General features: G+C 40.0%; 1 protein-coding gene across 5 annotated transcripts; it reads left to right on the forward strand.

Moving 5' to 3' along the window:
- The first annotated feature begins 64 nt into the window (after window positions 1-64).
- Window positions 65-21,441, forward strand: KBTBD2 (kelch repeat and BTB domain containing 2). 5 transcript variants are annotated; one of them, XM_033088323.1, is made up of 4 exons: window positions 65-199; window positions 10,747-11,263; window positions 16,775-16,940; window positions 18,744-21,441. In XM_033088323.1, exons 2-4 carry the CDS (start codon window positions 11,094-11,096, stop codon window positions 20,277-20,279), a joined length of 1,872 nt encoding a protein of 623 aa, XP_032944214.1. In that variant the 5' UTR covers window positions 65-199; window positions 10,747-11,093; the 3' UTR covers window positions 20,280-21,441. The 5 variants fall into 5 exon arrangements, with proteins under 5 accessions (XP_032944214.1, XP_032944213.1, XP_032944215.1 ...); XM_033088322.1 differs by lacking the exon at window positions 65-199 and adding an exon at window positions 496-631; XM_033088324.1 differs by lacking the exon at window positions 65-199 and adding an exon at window positions 688-708.
- The last annotated feature ends 3,277 nt before the right edge of the window (window positions 21,442-24,718 follow it).

Genomic DNA, 24,718 nt, shown 5'->3' on the forward strand with positions numbered 1-24,718 from the left:
GTCTCCCCAGAACTGCGGGCCCTTTCAGCTGCTGCTTTGAGTTGTTGCTTGGCCTTGACAGACCAGAACATGAAAGCTTTCTGGATGAGATGGAAAAACCGAACACGCTCAGGAAAGCGGAGGGCGTGTTTTGGAGAGAAGGGGTTGAGGAAACAAAGCCCACTCCGCCAACCGCCCAACGTCTGCCCTCGTGGCCCAGGTCTGCTGTTGTCCGGTCTCCTCATTCCCACTCCCCCACCTACCCTGCAAAGTTCTGGATTTCAAGGGGGGCGATAACAGCCTACAGCACAATATTTGGTAATTGGCTGCCTGGATTTCCTAGCACTAAAATCTCCGAGCCTCACCTTCCGCCAGGCTAAGCCTTAAGCCCCCACCGCGTGAACCCGCTGGCGCCTCAGGCCTGCGCGTCTGGGGGCGGGGACCCGGGGTGGGGGGGAGTCGGTGAACCCTCCGCCGCGCACGCGCCCTCGGCTGACCTTCCCCGGGAAACCCCTTCAATAGCGCTTCCCTGTCACCTCGCGCTGCCCCCGCCCTTCCTGCTCTTTCCGCTTCCTTTTTCGCGCCTGCGCGGACCCAATTGTTTTGGCTTTCCGGTGGGATCCAGCAAAGGAAAAGGGCGGGGGAAACTAGGGTAAGGGGGGTGGGGGGGGTCTCGAGAACCCGGGAAACTGCAAAATTGCCGCTGGTGGCGCTAGGCGCGCGCGAGCGGTAAGAAGGAAAACCTGGGAAGGGCTGGCCCCCGGCCCACTGGCCGCACGTTCCCGGGCTGCGACGGGGGCCCGCCAAGGGGGCGAGAGCGCGCCGCAGGGGCGGGGCGGGAGCGGCGAGCCGGGCGTCTCGCGGCCCCGGGGGAGGAGTCTGGCGGTGGTCTGGCCCGGAGGAGCGTGCGGCGGCGCCCGCAGAGGACGCTGATTTTCGCGCAGGACAGACCGACCGAGGGAGGGCGCGAGGGGAAACCGGAAGGAAGAGGAGGCGGCGGCGCCAGCCTTCCTCGGCGGGAGGCGAAGGCGAGACCCTGGCCTTGGCCACGGCGGGAGGGCCACGCCCCCGCCGCCGCGCCCAAGGGCCCAGAGTCTTCGGGGCCACGGGCCGCACCGGATCCCAACCCTCGGGACCGAGGGACGCGGGTGAGCAGGCGTCGCCGGCGCGGGGAGAGGGGTGGGCAGGGGGAGCCCGCGACGATCTGTAGAGGAATTGGGATGGGAGGTTAAAAGGGCTGCGGCGGGAGCGGGCTCGGCCCTTTGTAGCTTGGCGGGTGGGGGGCGGCGGCGGCGGCATCTTTCAAACCGGAGACGTTTCCGCCGCAGGCGGGGGAGGGGCGAGGGGGCCAGCGCAGCCCTCCGCACCCCGCGGCGGCCCCCCTCCGCTGCCGGGCGCCGGGCTGGTGCGCGGGACGGGGCGGCGGGCGCGCCGCTTGCGGGGGCGTTTCCGGCCCCGGTCCCCGGGCGCCTCCTCGGCCGCGGGTCTCCCGGGCGGCGCCCTGGCCCGGGCTGGCGCCCGTCTTTGCCAAAATAAAGCCGTTTCCCTTAGCGACTCGCGACGTGTTCACGAGATGGTGGGCCGAAGGAGGGCTAGCCCTTCCTTGCATTTTTTCTTTCCCGGTACATCTGAAGTAACCAAGAGATGTCCGGATTAACAGAGGTCCCATTGTGATCTACTGATGATTTAAAAAAGGAAGCAGAAGCTGCCCTTTGAAACGGAAAATTGTGTACGTGTTTAGTTTAGACTGTGAAATCGTTAACTTATTTGAACTCGACCACCTCCCTCTTCCCTCTCCGTATGAATTGAGAAATCGTAGAGTAGAAAACTATCCCTTAGTTTGGTGTAGAGCAGTTACTTTGAGTTCATGCCTTTTTTTTCTGGTTTAGCAATCTTAAGGTAACTTTTGATAGCTCGTTCAAGGGGAGAAGAACATACACTCCACGGGCTATAAAGCTCTAGAATTGTCCGCTACCGCGATGACCCCTTCAAGTGAAAATAGAAAAAGAATCCAAAATGAAAAACTAACTTTAAAAGGGTATGTTTGTGTGAACTATCTTCTGTAGCAGTTTTCCTTGTGAAATGAAAACGTAGGGCACAGGACTGGTCACGTGTTGTTTATGTATGAATCTGTATGTCTGGCTCACTGAGCATTCAGGCACTCAGAAACAAAACCCTGTGAGCAGTGTGGTCTGACCAAAATGATATTTTCCTTTGAGGGAACTAATGAACAGGGTGGGTTGTTTTTTTTCCTTCTGAGTTGTGAATTTTTGCCTGAATTTGAGTAGTGTGGACTTCAAATCGCTTGCAATTTTGAGTGACTTATTTTAGTTAATCTTTGGTAAGGACTTTTTCCCTGACGTTTTCTCAGGACTTTTCTCTGACCTAAAGTAAATTGGAAGGTAAAACCAGTCCGTTGTTTTCCAGTCTTGATGATGTGGAAGTTTGCTGTTCTTTCCATCTGCCTGCTGATGTTAAGCTTACTTCTTCACTTTGATCTTTTGTTAGTCTAGTGTTTATTGAAGGCCTTTTAGACTAGGCTCTGAAATCCTTAAGAGGGTGACTGTCTAGGGTGACTACAGGACTATGGCAGTTCTATTGCGCATGCTTTATTGTCCCGCATAGTGCTATTTTCTCTACTCTCAGGCTTGTAGGAAGAGTTTCAAGAGCTGTAACTCGTCCGTTTTTTGCTCATAAGAAGTATTACCATAAAATGTTAACCTTATTCACAGAGCCTGTAAGGAGATGGGTGGGAATAGAAGTGTCATAGTATTTGAGTCTTCACCCATAGATTTTCTTTATCCTGGTTAATGGAAATAATGAGATATTTCATAAGATCCAAACACTGAATGTGTTTAAGGTGGCTGGTAAATTCATGGAAACTTGAATGCAACTTACAAGCCAAAAGATACCTTGGTTTTCCCAGAGATTTCACACATTGGTAAAAGCGTAGTTTTTCTTGCCCATATTCCTAAGACCAGGAAAAAGGATTGATTCTGTTGTCATAAAGTATATGAATGAGAATGCCGGAGTCCTTTGGTATATCTCAGTCTTACCATTTTCAGTTTTGTGGAGTTTAAATAGAGCAACTAATACTAAGTAACTCAGAATAGTAGAAATGATAGGTTGATTTCAAGTAACTTTTTAAATATATGAAGGTCACTCCTGGTTCCCTTGCCAGGAATTTGCTGTACTTAGATTCCTCCGTGGGGGGGGACTTTTGTATGAGATTTGGAGAAAATAACAATCATTTAATGAGAGATGCTTTTTAAAAATTTTCCCTTTCTTTCTCTGCTCCACTCCCATACCTCTGACAAGTGGTGTCATGTAGTAGCTTCCACAGTAGGCAGAGGATTCTAAGTATTACTGTTTACCTTTTACTTTTTTTAAGCTGACGAACATGAGTAGTCATAATCATTGTTAATTGCCTATGTCCTTAACGACCTCATGAGTATGTTTGAATATGTGGGAAATATTTTCTTCTGCTGTTGTGATTGAAAAAATCATTGACTTGGTGGGAAATGAAATCCCAGTGAAAAAGTAAGGGTCAATTTCACTTTAGTCTATATTTCTTCAGCTTTCATTCATTAATCACTGCAGAGCTGAAAAGGAAAAAAATGATATATCCAAAATAAAAGGACATACTACACTCATAATTGTTCTGTCACAGATGGCGTCTCCTTTAAGTTCTTACTTAATTTTTAAAAAGTGAGATGACTTATTAATCATAATGTAGTACAGAAGCTTATACTTGTGACCTGAATTTACTTAAGGTACTGAGCATAATCAACTTGATGGAGCCATGTAATCTAGTCACTGTGGTTGGAAAGGGGGGACACAGGAATAGACCTAAGTTCTGAATTTGACGAGTAGGGGACGCTATACTCAAATTGATCAAACTTGATCAATTTTTCAAAAGGCAAAGTATTTGTTTTTTAATTGATGTTTGTCACAGTCCCAAAAAATTCTGTTTTGTGTAGTGGTTGACAATCTGAAAGACCAAGTCTCCCTGAACGTTCTCGACTGTCAGGGTTGTTTTGATAACTTGAAAGCAACCTATTTCTGGTACCAGTATTTTGTTCTCCTTAAGGAGAAACCTATCTCTCCTCATTGAAATGAATTAAGAAAGGCTTGTTTTACGACTCGTGCCTTCCTGGCTCTCATTTAGTTTTTCTGCACTAGCACCACCTTTCTCAAGGTTAGTCTTTGTTGAACTAATTTCCTGATTTGTACCATCAAAATACTTCCTAAAATCTTGGAATGAATTTCTGTTCATCTGAAATACCGTTCACCCACGGAGAAAAGAGACGTGTGTTCAAGTGGTGAGACCTTGTGATTGGGACCCTTAGACCTAGTAGAGGTGTGGAGATTCAGGAGTTGAGAAAGTGCTACAAAAAGCTTGACCGATGAGTGTGCATTCATAAAAATAATCGCAAATATCTATGTAGTAGAGCTGTGTGTTAGGCACTGTTCCAAGCTCTTCATAAAACTAGTTTAATCCTAATCCATTGAGAAGAGTTCTACTTTTTATCTCCCGTTTTACAGCTGAACATACTACAGAACGAAAGACGTAACTCATAAAAGGTCACAAAACTAGTAAGTTGCAGAATTGGGCTTTCAAGCCAAGTAATTTGGCTCCACAGTTCATGGTCTTAATTTTTTGGCGATACTCGAATTTTTTGGCGATACTCGACATTCAGAAAGCCTTGGATCCTTTCCAGGAAAAGTTTTCAGTCTTCTGTATTGACATGCATAGCGTTGGAAGCGCAGCAAGGCCTCCTCCATTAAGTAACACACGACTTGGAAGCGCTTCATACAGATGATGATCCACATTGCCCTTCCTCTATCACTGTCTCATCCCGAGGTGTCGTGTCTGTGCAGTCCGCATTTGCAAGCTCCTTATCTTTTTATCCTTCCTTCATTTCACAGACACAGCTCAGTTAATTGCTGATCAGTCTCATTTTCACATTGAGTAGTTACTTAATCTTTTATTCCTTGATCTTTTGTCTTAGTTAACATTGGAAAAGTTGCTTTGCTTCTAGTTGTGTTTCTGTTGCTGTCATTGGAAGGGAACTGCAAATGACACAGCTGTGGGAATGAAAACTAGGTTTCTAAGTGAAATTAGAACCTTCTTTCCCCCTACTAAAAACCACAGCCATCAACCTATGAAACGTTTCAAAGTATTTGGGATTTTTTTTTTTTCGCCATTTCATACTTTTCTCCAATTAATTTTGGTTCCTATTCCCTTAATACCAATATTTAGAAGCTACAAAATGAATATAAAATTTATCACTACTGTTCCCTTTTTTATGAGTATTACAGTAATAATTTACTTTGTAAATTTTCTTTGCATGTACACTTTTGAGTGTATTTTGGCTTTTGCCGCTGAGGACTTAAATACCTTTTTAATGCTGTTCTTTATAGGAAAGTGAAGTGAGTATTTCAGGCAATCACCTTACATGTCTGACGTGCAAGTAATTTGAAAGTTGGGTTTTTTCCATTTCTGATTTTAAGATGAAAATGAAAAATCAGATTAGCTCTATGAAGATTTACTTTATAGACATATTGATTATTTAAGGGAGGAAAACCTGTTGGAATAATTTTCCATAAAAGGTTTGTCAGATTTTTAAGTAGAGTTGTATATATTACAATGGATTGCTGACTAATTGAATCCTAATGATCATTTAATAACAGAATGTTTGTGTTGAAACTTGTGTGTGGTGGAATTCACTCAGTAGAACCTTAGAGGCGTGGGTATTCTGGACAGTGTATTAGAACCTAAATTTTTGTGTTTTCTTTTTTCTCTCAATCTTAATTAATTTATAAATTTCCTGCATTTATACGAAGCCCTTAGATTTAGATAAGTTGGTCTTTGTCTCCTAATTATTTGCATAAAGTCAGTGGGTAGAGAGTAGGAAGGATCTTATCCTGTGGATAGCCTTCTAACCTTATTCATTGCTATTTTTCTCTGCCATTAAAGCAAATCAAAAACATTGAATTGAGTCCAGAACTTAGAAAAAGGAACGAGAATACCCATAGTTTTTATGTCACAGTACACTCAGATTCTGAATTTCATAACATTGTGTTTGTGTGGCTCCCATTTAATTCTCATTCCCGTTGGCATTTTTCACTCTGGAATATGTTCTAGTGACCTGCTTTACAATATAGGATTTTCCTGTTACTCTTTCTTGTTAATCTTGCCTGGTGTCAGGAATTGAGGAATTGTGGCATGTCACATTGATTTCCCAATCTCTGTCCTTTGGTTCATCTAATGAATCCATGTATCCACTAAATTTCTTTATACAAGCATTGTTTTGTGTACATCTTCTGTTTTTCAAATGTATGTAGATATTGCAGTTGATAAAATAAAAAGTAAGTTATTGACTATAATAGTTTTTTTTTTTTATTGTGGTTTTTTCCCCCAACAGATTATCTTGGAGAGGAATGTCCCTTTTTTTCTTAACCTTTCATAAAGGGTACTCACACTAGGTAAAAGAAAAAGTATTTCACAAGTCCATTGAACCTACAGTAGGTGGGGAAAGCAATTGTTAGGAGATGTTAAAATATTTCAGTTGAAAAGAAAAGTGGAATATAAACAGGTTAGATTAAGAATTATATTCAATTCAACTTTCAAGCATTTCAAGATTTGTGCTTTTTCCTTGTTTTTGTGATCTGAAGGGAGAAACATTCTTCCAAGAAAAACAACTTGAGTTATGCATATTATTCACTGACTCTTAATATTTGATCAAGAAACAGTCTGAAGCAGAGATTTTATATGTGGCCTGCAGCCTGTTACACTGTAAATAAAGTTCTATTGAAACAATCATGTCCATTCATTTACATACTGTCTTGCTGCTCGCAGGCTACAACAGTGTTAAGAATTTGGGACAGAGACCTTATGGCTTACAAAGTCTAAAATATTTTAACTTTATGATGAAAAAACAGAATAGTACATGTTTTGAAAGTTTGGGGTTTTCTAAATTAATTAGTGTATATGTTAAATTCAGAAGGTTTAAATAGGTCTTCAATAAATTTTTCCTTCCTCTGCAGTGCAAACCACTGTTAGTAGTGGGGGTAGGGCCAACTACCTCCTTTGATCATTTTCTTTGTACTATAGTTTTTTGTGTTGTTTTTTTTTTATGGTAAAGTAAAATTTCTTGTAGCTATCAAACGTTTGGAAATGAAAGATCAAGACAACTAGATTTCAAGAAAAATGTTTCTTATACCTAACTTCCCTCATTTGCCTACCTCTTTTGGCTATTGAGTTGATCTCGTTTGGGTTTAAAACACACTTTTTAAAAATGATATTCATGGTATTGGCTGTAGTGTATACTGAGAGTAAATGCACCTGGTGTTTTCGAGCTCTGGTGGTTGGCAGCTTGCACGCTGAGTACTTAGAACAATGACCAACACTTAGTAAATACTCAGTAAGCATTTGTTGAGTTTGATTTAAGTAGCCATTAATTTATAATAGAAAATTAAGTAAACAATTGCCTTGATACCTAAAATTACTGTCTGAGGATGCTAACTTTTACAGATAAGAGGATGTATCACTTATTTTGAAGTGAATTTTAGATATAATACAGAATGATATATATGACAATATATTCGAAGGACAATTATAAAATGTGCTACATCATCGGTAATTAAGTGATATAGTACACATTTTGAAATGTTTCAGTATTTAGGATATCGATTTCAATTTTTGTTTTTAGGAGAGAAGTCATCTTGTTATAAAACTGTTTATGTTACACGCATTTTAAGGTTATTGGTTGATCATCTTAAACTTTGCAACTTTTCACATTTTTAATTAATACATTTTGAAGTCCATGTTCCCAGAGAAGTGATATTTTATTTTGAATTGTACTAGATACAGATCTGTTTAAGTTATTAAGTTTATTAATATGATATTTGTATGGCATACTTTTTCAGCCTATTTTAATATTAAGATATGCTAAATAAAAATGACCTCATCAGGTAGAAAATATACCCTTAATTACAGAGGAGAAGGGTGGGAATAGGGTGTATAAATCAGTGATAGTGAGCATTACATCAGGTTGGCCCACTGTACTTTTAAAAGATGTCTTCAGTTGTTTTAATACAGTTTCATGCATATGATTTAAAAAAATCAAACCTAGTATAGCCCAGACATAACAAACTACATGGGTCTCAAAAAAGTCACTGCCAAATATCAGATCATAGTATGAGGTTAAAGAAATTACCAGAGTGAGCCCGTACAGCTAGCCTGCAAGGAATTCTGGGATCTAGGAGTGTGGTCCAAATCTATCCTGGCCCTGGCCGCCAGTTCCTGTCACCTGGTTTAAATATGGATGGGGACGATTTTGGTCCTTGCAGCTGGGTTTAGGCCTTTCAGTTTATTAATACAAGCATTTCTGTAGATAAATTTCTCAGAGGAAGAATTGACAGACCGAGTTATTAAGCACTTACAATGCCACATATATACCTTCTCTAGACAATACTTCACTTGCAGTTCTGAAATTCAAAAGCTCTTAAAATCGAATTTTTAATAAAACTTAGCACAGCCTGACCTCAAGTAACATGAGGCTCTATATAATACTATTTTTCACACTGTTCATATTTTCTACAGTAAAGATAGTAATATGTTCAGTTATGGCATGCTGCCCCAGACTCTTTGAGAGAGTCTTGTAATACACAATTTGTGCACCACGCTATCTCTATACAATCTGAAAAATTCGAAATTCCAGAACATATCTCGCTCCAAGAGTTTTGAATAAGTAAGGCCTTGTAGTAATGTGTCACCTTACACTCCTGTATGAGAATGCTCATATTCCCACACCCTCACTAACACCAGACCTTGCTGCATTATTAATATGTGAAAATAGCTAGTGATTTTAGGTAGTATTAGCCTTAGGGACAGTAGAACTTAGATTTATAGTGTAACTTGCAGATCTGGAAGAACAAAGTCATTACTACCTTAAATGACCCAAGGTCTCACTCTGCCTTTGCACCTGTTTTAGTTCCATAGTTACTTGGCTGGAAATTGACAGTTTATATCAAGTTAGCAGTTCCTGCAATAGTATAATTGGGAGGAAGTACAATGTGATCTCTGACATATAGGTGGTATTTTATGAGAAAAAGTATTAGTGGTTCCAGTGATACTCATAGGTTTCATGGCAACAGCACTTGACTTTCTGATTATGGGAACTAAGAGATACCTAATTAGAAAAGAGGTGGTAGTTTTTACCTCTTACTGTGTTTCCCTGAAAATAAGACCTAGCCAGACAATCAGCTCTAATGCATCTTTTGGAGCAAAAATTAATATATGACCCCAGTCTTATTTTACCATAAGACTGGTATAATATAATTAATATAATATAATACCAGGTCTTACATTAATTTTTGCTCCAAAGGATGCACTATTGCTGATTGTCTGGCTAGGTCTTATTTTCTGGGAAACACGGTAATAGCATTCTGTGTGGATTGTCCCTCTGCTTTTCCTGGTTTGTAATTTCTTTGCCATATCTTGTAAGTACTGATTTTTAAAGTTAAACTTTAATTCAGCTGGAGTTTTTTTTGATGAATGGTATGCAGTGTGACTAAACCTTGGTTTTAATTTCGTCAAGTGGTTAGCCAGTTGTTCCAACATTATTTGTTGAAATAAGTCAGTCTTTCTAATTTGAAATGCCATGTTTATCTTTATCATATCTAATTTCTTATGTTTACTTGAGTTTATTGTAGATTTGTAATACATTTTAATATTCGATGTCATGAGGAAAAACTTGCCTCCTGTCCCCAAATATCTCGGCAACTTTTGTGTATTCTTCCAGATGAATCCTCTGCAAATAGGGTTTAAATTGGATTTATATTAAATTTACATACTAATTTGGAGAACTTTTATATTTGTATAATATAATACGGAGTCCTCTGTATAGGAACATGTGTCTATTTTACCATGTTTTGTAGGGTTTTTCCAGTAAAATTGTATGCTCTTACAAAGATTTCTAGGAAGGAAATACTGTACGAAGATATATATTACATATACTTCCCTTATAGAATTGAACTGCAAATTTAAAAATATATACTGTGTTTCCCTGAAAATAAGACCTAGTGGGACCATCAGCTGTAATGCGTCTTTTGGAGCAAAAATTAATATAAGACCCGGTATAATATTATTATTATATTACATACCTGATCTTATATTATAGTAGAATAAGACCGTGTCTTATATTAATCTTTGCTCCAAAAGACATATTAGAGCTGATGGTCGGGCTAGTTCTTATTTTCGGGGAAACACGGTAGTTTATACTTTGGAAATAAATTGAGTCTATTTATCATATAGTTTAATAATTATATATAAAGCTTTTGTGAATGCATTTAAGATATATCCCCAAAATGAGAATCTCTGCAAGAAAAAGGTTTGTTTCCTCTTAAATTATGGTCATGTATTGCCACTAAACAAATAGATCTGGCTTTGTGGTAATTTAAATTCTTTGTTTTTAAAGAACTTTAAAAATGTATGCCTGTTATGTGCTCCTTATTTTCTAGAATGTTTATATTTTGCATAAAAGGCAAAAAGTTAAGACTACAAATGTTAATTTCCTTCAGTCTTTCTTTTCATTTTAAATGTAATAAACTTTAAAAAATGTCCTTTTTCTCGTGTTTCATTTTTATGGTAATAGCTAAAGTTGAACTTCAAATAAATATAATTTATATTTAAGTCTGCCATTTTAAAAACTCTGAATTATACTGGCCTAGATACTCTAACTGAACTTTTTTTCTTTTTAGTTACCCAGAAGATCCACGGGACATAGGATGTTGCCACGAAATCTACCTCGCGTGTTATTCTTTTTTACTCATGAGCTGCACAACAACTGCAAATTGGAGCAAGATGTCTGCAGACTGTTTTGAGAAACTCTGAAGAACCTAATTAACACACGATGACCTAGGAGTGATTTTAAGTCTATAACAAGATACTACTATCCATTAGTGAATGTGTCAGTCTTGTTTCTGAATGCTGCAGGTAACAGCAAGCAGAGTTTCTCCTTTCTTTATTTCTGAAGCATTCACTTGACCTTCCATCAGTAAGACTGACTTTTCTAATCTGCTCCGGGAGATATTAATGGAATACAGTCATGTCCACTCAAGACGACAGGCAGATCAATACTGAATATGCTGTGTCCTTGTTGGAGCAGTTAAAACTGTTTTATGAACAGCAGTTGTTTACTGACATAGTGTTAATTGTTGAGGGCACTGAATTCCCTTGTCATAAGATGGTTCTTGCAACATGTAGCTCTTATTTTAGGTAAGTACTTTAATCTTGATTAGTTTGTATTTCAAATGCAGAATATCAGTTTATTTTAATGTTTTAATAGGAATTCTTTTTTTAGTTTTTTTAATTAAATTTATTGGGGTGACTTTGGTCAATGCATTATATAAATTTCAAACGTAGGATTCTGTAATACATCATCTATGTAATGCACTGTGTGCTCACCAGCCAAAGTCTCGTCTCTTTCCATCACTATATATTTGGCCCCTGGTTAGGAATTCTTTTAAGCATTATTTAAATTAAAAAAAATAGATGTCTTAATGTTTTGTTAATTTTCTATTCAGAGGATGTAGTGCTTTCCAAAACAGTTCATAAGTAAGGGACAGGTGAAAGCAGTTGTTACAAAGGTTTAAATACAAGAAATTGGTTGAAATTGACTAAGGAAAGATTTTAATGATGGGGAAGTGAGAAGATTCAGATGTTATTTTTCCCTTAAAAGAAAGAAAAATGAATGGGGTAATTTTCATTTAGTCTTGAGAAGTCAAAATAATTGAATTTTAAAAACTGGTCGTTAATATATTAAAAAGTACAGTAGGCTCTAATAATTTCTAGAGGATAATTAGTGCTATTCACACATGTTAAGGACTTTTTATTTCCTTTGTAAAAGTATATTTTTCTCATTCTTGGTTACTGTTGTCATTTGTGATATCCTTCAGCCTTATCAGACTCCTTGCTAGATTAAAATATTTAGTAATTGATAACATTGTTGGTGTTCTGAATGACTGAGAATTTTAGAAGTTAATTTAGTTATTGTTTGCTAATTAGAAATAAGTAAAGCTTAACTTTCCACTTTTATGATCCTTTTCAATTTTTTAATCTTTTTTTTAAGTGGGTTTCTCTTTGTTACGTGTTTCATGAGAAGAATAGAAGTTAAGGCATAGAAATTCCTTTGTGTTCTGCCCGTATGTTGAATTTTTACTTAATATTTGAAAGGGACAGGGTGAATACAGGTGAATTAAATGTGGACCACTATATTCCTACTACAAATATTAAGTCAGGTGGAGATCAGCAGTAAATGTTAATTTCTGCTGTTTTTTAGTGGCAGCTGTGGACAGGACAGGTTCAATTTGACTTTCACGTACACTGAAGATGTAGAAACTTCACCTTCCTCAGTGTAACCCATCTCATGATTACAGAAGCTAAGGCCCAAATGCCAATTGCTTGCTGTGTCTGCAATTGCTTCAGGTTAAGTTGTGGATTTTTCATGTAATTTCAGACACTGATTTTCTTATCTTAGAAAGCTTAGCGTATTTGCAAATAGTGGTTCCAAAACCTGGTTGATTGTCAGAATACTATTGGGTGCTTTTACAAATAGATATTCTTAGATTTCAAACCTAGAAATTTGAGTCAATGGGTCTGGGTTACAGTTTCAGAATTTGTGTATTTAAAAGCTTCCTAAATGATTGTGATGGTTATTTTTTTCCAGATCTGTTGGTTTAGTAGATGGTGTTAGAAATTCAAGGTTATAGAATCTTAGAACACCTGGGCCCATTAGCTTTCCCTTTCTGATGGCCATAGATTATAAATTGATTACACATTATTAGAAAGAGCTTTATGCCTTAGTTGTGGATTTTCAGATGACATTTGTAATCAGTAGAACCTTTGTGGTAGTAACCTTAGCAGTCATCTAGTCTAACTTTTAAACTTATGCAGAAATTCTAATATTTTCTGTTTGTCTTCGTCTCTGCCATAAAGTAACACGTGGGTTTATTTAGATGGCTTCCCTTTTTCTTTCTCATTTATTTGTGATTATATAGATAACACTATTCTTTAAATTCTCTAGTCATGAGGTTATTATTTATTTATTTACTCCCCCGTCCCCCAAACTCTGGTTCAAGCCATTGTTTCTCAGTCTAGTTGTGTAAGGATACAGCTCCCTGGTCCATGCTGGTGTTATGACCCTTGCATTTTCCCCGACTGTCGGTCGTCAATCGGCCGTTCACAGCAGCTCACGGCAGCTCTTGCTGGCTGCCGGCCACTACGCTGGCCACCGGCCGCTTCTGGCAAGCCCGCGGCAGCTCATGCCGACCTCCGGCTGCTCACGGCAGCCCAGCTCCAGACAGAGCTGTTGTTTTCACAGTCTTAGCTGTAGAGGGTTCAGCTCACTGGCCCATGTGGGAATCGAACCGGCGACCTCGGTGTTAGGAGCCACCTGAGCCACCCGGCCAGCCCTATTATTTACCTTTAACTGATTGGATTGGAATTGGTTTTCCTTTAGAGCAAGAAACTTAAATCTTTCATTAATGTTACAATCTTAAAGACAACACAGTCCTTCTTAAGCTACTGTTATTTCCTCATTGCTAGCTAGTTCCCTTCTTTAGCATCCTTGGTCTTCTGAGATAATATATTCTCCTTAAAGACAATCAGATAATGAGTAGAAATAATAAGTAGAAAGAATAGTCCAGTACATGTTTAGGAATAAAGCCAGTCATCTTGAAAATCCTGTGTCTGGGCCAGTTTCATAATCCACGGTATAAACACGCTCATGATTATTTTCTCCCACATACATCTTCTCTCTGGTCTGGGTAGATAGATTATCATGTACTTCCACAGTTTGATCTTTTCCCAAGTATTCTTCAATTGGATTTTGTTTTCAGGTTTGTAGATTTCATTGTCTTCACATATACGTAATACTACTATCAGTCTTTATCATTTGAAATTTACTATTAGAAATTTTGCCTTTTGAATTAGATACATTCTTCCCTATGCAGTTTGAGTTACCAGTTCATCCCACCAAGAATCAATACAATGTCTGAAATCAAAAGAGCCTCTGAAGCAGTAGTTTCTACTTGGTTACATTTACCAGTTCTTTTTAGACCCCCAATGAGAGAATTACTCAGCATCTTTAACATTGTGATACTTCAGCCTGTTAAAATATTATGTAATTCAGTATTTGCTCGCTCTTTAAAATGTTTGTTTAAAATGTTCATGATCAGCTTGGCTGGGCTGCTTCTGTCTTCGGTCTCCCGGAAGCACAGTTCCTTCACAGAAGTCCATCATCCCGGTGTAATAAGCCATAGTCTAGAATGACCAGTCTCGGTGTCATCTGTATAATCAGCTGTTCCCTTGCCCTACTTTCTCTTCCAAAGTTACGACCTTCTACTGGAATAGATGTAAAAACCCCTTGTGACCCCTAAATCTTCTATTTTTGTCTCAGAGCTCTTACAGTTCTTTTTCAGGCTTCTTTTGGCTAGCTCCCATTTTCCCATGTCAAACAGGTGAAGCCAGTAGCAGTAGGTGTTTTTAGAGAGTTTCTTGTCCTGTCTAGGATGTTTTCCAGGAACAGTTCCTGCTCGCCATTACTCTAGGGTTTATTTATGCCCATCCTGTATTCTTCCGGAGGAAGTCACCACCCACCCTGATGGATGTTGTTTGTGCCAGTCCTCTGCTCCCTAATTGCCTGCAGTCTTAGCTGCTGTCCTTACTGCTCATTTCTCTGGTGAATCTCAACCTTCTGTCATTCTTTTTTCTCCTAATTGAATTCTACCTCAGGTTGGTCTTTGGGATACTAGGTGGGCTTTTCTTTTCTTTTAGTTTCCCTCATATAAATTAATGGGCTTTAACCCACGTCACTTTATAGGTCATTCAGAGTTACCTGCATTAATGCCTGTCCTCCACCGTTCCAGTAATGTTGTTAAATACTTAACTGATTATTGTATTTTTTCTATTTGACTCAATTGCCCTTACCTCAAATTAAGTGTATCCAAAAATTTAACTCTCCTTTCTCCCAGAATTAACTTCCTTGGCCCTAACAATTTTTCTCTCAATGGTTGACAATATTTTTTCAGGCACTTACTTGAAAATAAACAGGTAGCTTTGATTCTTTCCCTGTTTACTTCCTATTGTACCCCGTTCCCTATTTTGAGAAAATCACCAGCTCTTGTTGGTTCTTTGTCAAAGCTTTTGTATCCATTTCTGCCACCGTAGTACAGGTTCTTCTTACTTTTCATCTCGGTTATTGCAGTAGTAGCCTCAGAACCAGTTTTCCTGTTTCTAGTCTTTGGCCCTTGAGGTTTGGTAGTACAGAGTATTCATCCTAGAGTACCTTTTATTACCTAATGACCCCATGCTCAAAACCCTGGCACCTGTATCCGTAAGAAAAAGCTTAGGCTCCTGTGTCTCATTTGGAGAACCCTTGCTCTGTGGTCTAACTGCCACTCATCTTCCCAGTTCACTTCCTACTCTCTTGCATGACCCTGTGTTCAGCCATGCCCCTGGAATAGACGGTTCTTACGTTCTACCCTCAGTCACGCTGTTATCCAAGTTGAATGCCTTCGTCATCTTGTCCCTGAGGGCCCACGCTAGTGACTGCTTTGGTGATGTCACTTTTTGTGATGCCCACTTTTGATCACGACAGGCTTTTGTCTCCTGTGCAACAGTAATGTTCTTGGCATTGTTTGTTCACCTCTCACCTACACATGGCCATTCTACTTTGTATTCTTGCAATGCTAATTCCTTTCCAGCATAGTTTCCTGTATACACTAGATTCTTAGGAAACAGTCCTGCATGTTTTTAGGAAATCATTGAGTAAATGAAATTTTTAACAGCTTTGTTGAGAGACAATTTACATACCATAAAATCCACCCATCTTAAGTGTATAACTAATTGAATTTTAGTATATTTACAGAGATAAACAACCATCTCAACAGTCTAATTTGAAACATTTCTATCATCTTGTGCCCACTTATAGTCACTCACCATTTTTACTACAGCCCAACTACTAATCTCCCTTTTGTCTCTCTATACATTTGCTTTTTTGGGACATTTCATACATTTAAATAGAATCATACAATGTGTGGTTTTTGTGTATCTGGCTTCTTTCACTGAGCATGTTTTTGAGGTTTATCTGTGTGGTAATATGTATCAATATTTAGTTCCTTTTTATTGCTGAATAGTATTCCATTTTATGACTATAAGGAATATGGGCATACCTAAGAGATACTGCGAGTTCCGTTCCAGACTACTTCAGTAAAGTGGATACTGTAACAAAGCAAGGCACATGGATTTTTTGACTTCCCAGTGCATATAAAAGTTACTTTTACACTATACTGTAGTCTATTAAGTGCAATGGTGTTATGTCTAAAAATATTCTACATACCTTCATTTAAAAATATTTAATTGCAAAAAAAATGCTAACCATCTGAGCCTTCAGTGAGTTGTAATCTTCGCTGGTGGAGGGTCTTCAATTTGTAAAAAACAAACAAACAAAAAAAACAGTGTCTGCAAAGCACAATAAGGTGAAACTCAAGAAAACCAGGTACGCCTGTAAGGGAATTTTGATATTGTCCCTCAGAATGGCGCAGTGGAATAATTAGGTCTGTCTTTGGCACTAGATTATACTTGTCTGTTGTCTCTCTCACATGTTTTCCCCATAAGTTAATTGTCCCTCAGCAAGTACCAAAAATAAACATCCATGTTTTTTCTTTTGAGCTCTACATTTGTTTTATAGTAAACCCGTAAGCTTTGCTTTTTCCCTCTCTGCTTTAGGGCCATGTTCATGAGTGGACTCAGTGAAAGCAAACAGACACACGTGCATCTGAGGAATGTGGATGCAGCCACCTTACAGATAATAATAACGTACGCGTACACGGGTAACCTGGCAATAAATGACAGCACTGTAGAGCAGCTCTATGAAACAGCGTGTTTCCTGCAGGTGAGCGGTTTTTCCTCCCAGTTACGTGTGTCAGCTGTGAGTTACGTTTTTTCAAGAAACATTATTTCATCAGTGATACACATATGTAATTTTCTTGTTGCAGATTTTAGAAGGTAAAAGTTTTCTTTTTAAAATGTGTAAGGGAAAGACAAAATAGGATTTGATCAGCCAGTCGTCTAATTTAGTTATAGATGGGAACTTAATTAAAAAGAGAAGTAAACATTTCATACTGGTTTCATATTCTGTGTCAGGTAGGTACCTTGAAGAATTCAGATTTCAAGTAAAAGCAGTGTTTAACAGTGTTCATTAAATTGTAAGTGCTTTAGGTTTTTTTGCTAAATGCTTAGATGTACTAATTTTTGATGGTATTACTTTTCACAGAAAATTTCAATATCGTTATGGAAATGATCAAACTTAAGTATGTAGAACAGCCATGTGACCACATTGAGCTCTTAAGGGGAAGAATTTAAACTAAACTAAAATACTGTGCCTATAGTAGGTACCTAGTATACCTATAACTCTGGGGAAACTAAGGCCATAGTAGGTAGCTTCCAGATGCTTTAGAATTAGAGTCAGTCATATCCTAAATCCAAGCTTGAAACAGGGAAATGCCAACTGTAAGTGCTGTCTTTCCATAACATGTAAGTTCATTAACTGTTTTAAAGCCAGGAACTAAAAGCAGGTGTTTTATAGAATTGCTAAAAAAAATGAGAAATTTTAAGAAATTTGGATTCCAAAACACTTTGTTACTGTAAGTACTGACAACTGTTCGTACAGTTTTTTTCCAACCATGTTACTGAAAACCTTATGCATATGATTGGCCAAATGCAAAGTAGGACTGCTTGCTGGACTGAGTGGCCCTGGTCAGCCTGGGATGGGGCATTTTATGATTTTCACTATTAACCACATGAAATAATAATGGTTTTATATGCCAGAGACCATACTGTGCTTTATATGGGTTCTCGTGTAATCCTTACAATAAATATTTGTAAGGTTTTCCCTATTTTATACAAGAGAAAACTGAGGCTTAGAGAAGTAGAGCTGCTTTTCTAATACTGTACAAGTACTGACTGGCCAATCCAAGTTTTGAACCCAAGCAACCCAACCTCTCACTGTAAATTGCTTTTAGTTAATTGCTATGATGTTGAATCAACATAGTAGGTAGCAGTTATTCAACTGAGATCTACTTTTCCTTCTTAAAACAAATGTAGAAAACCTAGAATGGCTAAGGTGGGTCATCAGACGCAGGTGATTTATAACTACACAGAAATACATATATTGTTCCTTTGGTTATCTTAGCTCTCAAAATAAGACAGGCAAATAATAACTATTCTTAGTCATTGTGCACGATTTTCTGATTTTATTTGTCTGTGGTGTCCATTTTGAGAAAACCAGATTCCAGCTACCAGCAATTATCATTTCCTGTGCTATGATTTATTTCTGTTGTTTTCATTTGGTTCTCAATTATATATTTTTTAAAGCCTAGAAAAGTGTATAACGTATACGTGAATTTCCATCCCTTTGCCTTAAGACTGTTTAGTTTCTTAAGAGCCTATTTAATGTTATAGTGCTGACTCCTAAATAGGGCAGTTAAGTAGGCCACTGGACAGGAAGAAGAAATGCAAAGCTATGCGTAGTCTTCTAATTTTATTATAACGAAAGATGTGATCTCTTAGCCCAAATATCCGTATCTAAAAATAAAAACTATAGTACAGAGATCTGATTAACATATCTGTGTCTTAACAGAAAAATAAAATTTGTCTATCCTACCTTGATCATCTTTGTTTTTTTTTTCATTTTTAGGTAGAAGATGTGTTACAACATTGTCGAGAATATTTAATTAAAAAAATAAATGCAGAGAATTGTGTGCGATTGTTGAGTTTTGCTGATCTGTTCAGTTGTGAGGAATTAAAACAAAGTGCTAAAAGAATGGTGGAGCACAAGTTCACTGCTGTGTATCACCAGGAAGCTTTCATGCAGCTGTCACATGACTTACTGATAGACATTCTCAGTAGTGACAATTTAAATGTAGAAAAGGAGGAGACGGTTCGTGAAGCTGCTATGCTATGGCTAGAGTACAACACAGAATCACGATCCCAGTATTTGTCTTCAGTTCTTAGCCAAATCAGAATTGATGCACTTTCAGAAGTAACACAGAGAGCTTGGTTTCAAGGTCTGCCACCCAATGATAAGTCTGTAGTGGTTCAAGGTCTGTATAAGTCCATGCCCAAGTTTTTCAAACCAAGACTTGGAATGACTAAAGAGGAGATGATGATTTTCATTGAAGCATCTTCAGAAAATCCTTGTAGTCTTTACTCTTCTGTCTGTTACAGTCCCCAAGCCGAAAAAGTTTACAAGCTGTGTAGCCCACCAGCTGATTTGCATAAAGTTGGGACCGTTGTAACTCCTGATAATGACATTTATATAGCAGGTGGTCAAATTCCTTTGAAAAACACAAAAACAAACCACAGTAAAACAAGCAAACTTCAGACTGCCTTCAGAACTGTGAATTGCTTTTATTGGTTTGATGCACAGCAAAATACCTGGTTTGCAAAGACCCCGATGCTTTTTGTGCGCATAAAGCCATCTCTGGTTTGCTGTGAAGGCTATATCTATGCAATCGGAGGAGACAGTGTGGGTGGAGAACTTAACCGGAGGACCGTGGAAAGGTATGACACGGAGAAGGACGAGTGGACCATGGTGAGCCCTCTGCCGTGCGCCTGGCAGTGGAGCGCAGCAGTTGTGGTTCACGACTGCATTTATGTGATGACACTGAACCTCATGTACTGTTACTTCCCAAGGTCTGATTCGTGGGTAGAAATGGCCATGAGGCAGACTAGCAGGTCCTTCGCTTCAGCTGCAGCTTTTGGTGATAAAATTTTCTATATCGGAGGGTTGCATATTGCTACCAATTCTGGCATAAGACTCCCCTCCGGCACTGTGGATGGGTCTTCAGTAACTGTGGAAATTTATGATGTGAATAAAAATGAGTGGAAAATGGCAGCCAACATCCCTGCCAAGAGGTACTCTGACCCCTGTGTTAGAGCTGTTGTGATCTCAAATTCTCTGTGTGTGTTTATGCGAGAAACCCACTTAAATGAGAGAGCTAAATACGTCACCTACCAATACGACCTGGAACTTGACCGGTGGTCTCTGCGGCAGCATATATCTGAACGTGTGCTGTGGGACTTAGGGAGAGATTTTCGATGCACTGTGGGGAAACTTTATCCGTCCTGCCTTGAAGAATCTCCATGGAAACCACCAGCTTATCTCTTCTCACCGGATGGAACAGAGGAGTTTGAACTGGATGGAGAAATGGTCGCGCTACCACCTGTATAGCTGGGAGGGAATCCAGGGAGTGCACGCCTGGCTTACGTGCTTTGTCATTTTCTTTGCTAAGCAAGAGAGGCTATGAAAGGACTAAATATGAGTACATAAAAATCTATCTTTGATAAATTTTATTTTTATGCCCTAGTTAATATTTGCATCAGTATAATATATATCAGTGAGTCTTACAGAAAGATATGCTTCCATAATATGAAATAGATTATCCAATAATTGAGAAACTTTTATGTGTATCATGAGAGCATAGAATCTGGATTACCTAACATTGTTAGCCCTGTGTATGTACAGTTCCAAAAGTTCACTTATTAAAGTAGTTTCCTGTTCCTAGTGTGGTATATCTTAAATCGTGCTGAGGTTATTTTAGTCTATGTATTTCATTCCCGTGCTTCTGTTCTGAAGTCTTGGAATACAGTTTTTCAGTGTAATTAATTCAGCTGCGTTTAACACTAACGTCCGTGTTGGTACAGAAATGTCGTCTAAATCCTGTACTTCAGTTGAGGAAGATCTTCCATCTTACAGTATTGCACAGGGAAAGCTATGACTGCAGGACCGGTCTAACTATACTGTTAGGTGCATGTATTCTTTTCACTAACTTATACTCGAGCATACAGGTCTTCCAATCAGCTGGTCACTTCCCAGGCGTGGACTGAAGTTGCTGGGCTGCAATGAGAGTTGCTAGTCCCTCACTGTGCGGGTCTGTGTGGAGCTTCAATCAGTAAATGCCTCCACTTCCTGTATTCCAGTAACATGGGCTCATGCGTATAATTACCTGCTGCTGTTGTATTCCTCCACCTTAAAGATTTAGAGTGGGTTAACCAGGTCATTACATCTTAATTTAATAACAAGCATTACTGTAGAGTGATTGTGTGTAGATACCGTTAGCTGTCAGGGTGTGTTTTTTTTAAGCTGTTGTGTGTGGGGGTAGGATTAGGAAGGTGAACTGTTCAGGAATTCCTGCATCAGCCGTGCAGGAGAGCAGACAACTGCGCTGCTCTGGCATTAATCCCAGGAACCACTAGCAGGAGCGGGCGCCGCCAACCTAACACGGGCACAGGTGCTTCGTGACAAGCGTTACTAGCATGTTCAACTGCATAATGTTCTGGCACTGTATTTTGAATGACATTAATTTATTAAATAAATAAATTGTATATATTCACTATTTGTTTTTCTTTTGTGATGGGAATGGTGTAATGGTGTGCTTTTAGTTTTAAATTTACTGGATCAGTTTAGCTTGTTACACGTGGTTTTAGAATTAATTCTGTTTGAGAGATGTATACACATCTTGTGTGTGTGTGTGGGGGGGCATTTTTTGTGATGTGAGTCTTACTGTATCAACATAAACTATATAGATCAGAAACAATGCCTTTCAACCCTAGTCGCATATTAGAATCACCTGGGCTACTTTCAAAAGCTTGGGATGACGCGGGAGCCGCGTCCCACATACGATGCCGCCCCCCCCCATCTGGTGGGCGGGTCTGGCGACAGTGTCTCAGCACTGCAGGTGGTCTGCTTGTGCACTGAGAACCATTGCTTGGGCCTTCTGTCCAGGCAGACCTCGGAGACACTGCAGGTCTGGTCCCAGACCACCGCAGTAAAGCGGAGCTCTTGCTGGTGGAGGGTCTCATCTTCAGTGTGTAGTGTGTGAAAAAGGCACCATCTGTGAAGGCAGAAAAGGGAAGCACAATAAAACGAGGTGTACCTGTATTATAAGGCTTCATTCTAGGTCACCATTCTTCCTAGAACTTACTGTTCTTCATGTGTACAGACTTCAGCTGCCTCCTGCTGCCTATGGAATGAAGTCCAGATTCTTGAGCACATTTAAGGCACGTAATTTGGCTTTAGAACCTTTACAGCCTTAGCATCGTGTTCCCACAAAACGTTAATCAGGCTTTTGCTATACTTTCCTGCCTTAGCTTATGCTGTTGGCTCTACTCAGAATGGTCTTTTCATCCCCACGCTGCCTGTGGCTGTCTCTTGTGTTACCCAAGATCTGTGTAAGGTGGTTTTTAAATGAATGCTTCCCTGATAACCACCTCTTACCCCTGTGCTGAAGAGGCCCTTCTCCTCTTGTCACATCCTTCGTCCTTTCATCGGTAATTGGACCAGTTCATTCTGCTGAGTATCTTTATGGGTCTTAATGGCTTTTTTACAAAGTGATTGATGTTTTTGAGAGTTGGGACTTTGTTCTGTAGGGCTACATCTCCCTACAGTGTAGCATAGTTGGTGATAAATGTTGAATGAAAGCGGATATATATGAATACAAGGGGCCTTGGGGAGTTTGAAATAGTCAAACCCAATATACCAGATTCTTCATTCTCATTAGAAGTTTCATTAGTCCCCTTTTTTCTTCACTTACCTCTCCATCTTAGATCTGTTACCTTAATACTTCTGCCACCCTTGGCAATATCCTTTGCCTTAATGATTTTGTAACTGTGGCAAAACCTGAATCTTAGGTGAGTATGAATGGTCTTGACATGTTTGTGATAACTCAGCTTCAGTTTCATTTCAAATGAGTTCCTTCACGTGCAATGCTCCTCACATGACTATGTGAAAGTAATTTCTGTTGTTGGGGTTGGATGATAGAACCCTTGTTTGAGGCCTGGTTTGCTGGGTGAGCATGGGGAAAACTGATGGAGGTCGGTTAGGAGCATGGGGCAGGCGTGGGAGCCCCGTGTCTGCTCCGTAATAAAAGCCCTCTGAGGCCCGAGATCTGCTTTTCTCACCTTTGCTTCTTCCCATGCACCCCAGTGCTGTGACACTTCTTCCCTCCTTCCTAAAGACTTACATAATTATGCAGATCAGCTTTGTGGGCCTTCTTTTCACCCTTGGACAGTACTTTCTGAAACTGCTAGATTTCCAGATGAGAATTGTTTATTCTGGATCAGACTTAATTTGGTCAGCTGAATTCTCTGGGGTATGGAGAGTTTTTCTTACCCTTGGCCTACTTTTTGTGGTACTAAATATCCTTTTACAGTTTCACCCTGTACTTTGTAAAACAAACACTTGAAAGCACTGCTTTCTTTGACTGTTTTTCAGGACGTCAGTTCCATCGGGCTTCTTGGAAAGCCAGAGGCACAGAGCCTCGCTTTGGAAAGGAAGGTTTTCATGTCACAATATTCGTCAAGCGCCTACTGTGACGAAGCTCCCTGCCCTCAGTTCATTACAACACCAGTTCCGCCCAGAACAGTAAGAACAGTGATGGAGACAGTCAGGGCCTATGGGGAGAAAAGCATTGGCCTAGCTGAAAGCCAAGAGGCTCACTCACCAGCTCTCCTTGTGCTTTGATTCTGTCCCCTCCCCAGTGCAGCAATTGAAGCAGAAGGAAATCGCCAGTGTCATTGACCTGAAGTCAGCTCATTGCCCCATGTTCTCAGCAACGTGGGAGAAACAGGAAAGACAGGAAGCAGGAAGAAGAAAGGCACAGGACTCCTACCCTCCTGGGACCACCTCCCTTTGTATCGTTTTGTAGTCTGTGTTTTCCTTTTCTCCACATTACCCCCGTTTTCAGTGATTGTTTCAATAGCTGTCTTAACATGACAAGGAGCCTGACGCTTAGTATTACACTTTCGTATCATAACTCAGTTCTGTTGGCTGTTGCCAGCTTTTCATCACTCAATGAAAAATGCCACGACAAAGAACTACACACATAGCTTTCTTCCTTTTGGATTGTTTCCTTGCTATTAGCTCTTAGCAGTGGAATGCTGGCCAGGCCCAGGGTGGGATTAAGTGCATTTAGAAGGAGTGAGTTGCTCTCCTGATGAAGGTAAGAGCCATAAAAATGTTCCCTCCTGTTTTATTGACTGTGCGGGTTAAAAGCTCATCGCTTTGAAAGCAATGAAACTAGTGTTAGCTTAACATTCAAATACAAAATACAACTCGTGCAGTGTGGGACTTGATACAGTCCAAGAAACATGGAGTCAGGGAGACCTAAGCAAGGAAGGAACCAGTGGGCAAGCAGCCCTAGGGGTCACTTTCAGGAAGAGGCTGGCGCTGGGTCTTTGGTGTGTGTTGTGGATTCTCCCCCATCTGGAGAGTGGGAAGGCCACAGTCACAGCACAGTTGCAGCTGGCCAGGGCCCCAGTGAAGCTAATGGATTGCGGGTTCCAGTGCAGTGAACCCCAAGTGCCTGACTTAGGAATCCGGATTTAATGCTGAGGAACTGGAGACGCTGAGGTTACTGTGCAGGGAAGTGAGAATTACAAACACTCATGTTGTAGGGAGACGAATCGGGGTGTATTGGGTTGGGTGGACTGGAAATAGGGAAACCAGTAAAGGGTCAGGCATGAGACGCTGGGAACGAGGGAAGTGAAGCTAGAAAGGGATGGAACTGAGACACGTTACCGAGAACAGTGGGAACTTCGTGACTGGATGACCGGTAACAGGTCCTCAGAAAAGGGGAGATGTCCAGCATTGGGCTCTCCTGTCCCCCCCAG

Source organism: Rhinolophus ferrumequinum, chromosome 20, assembly GCF_004115265.2.
Source record: "Rhinolophus ferrumequinum isolate MPI-CBG mRhiFer1 chromosome 20, mRhiFer1_v1.p, whole genome shotgun sequence".
Classification (NCBI taxonomy): domain Eukaryota; kingdom Metazoa; phylum Chordata; class Mammalia; order Chiroptera; family Rhinolophidae; genus Rhinolophus; species Rhinolophus ferrumequinum.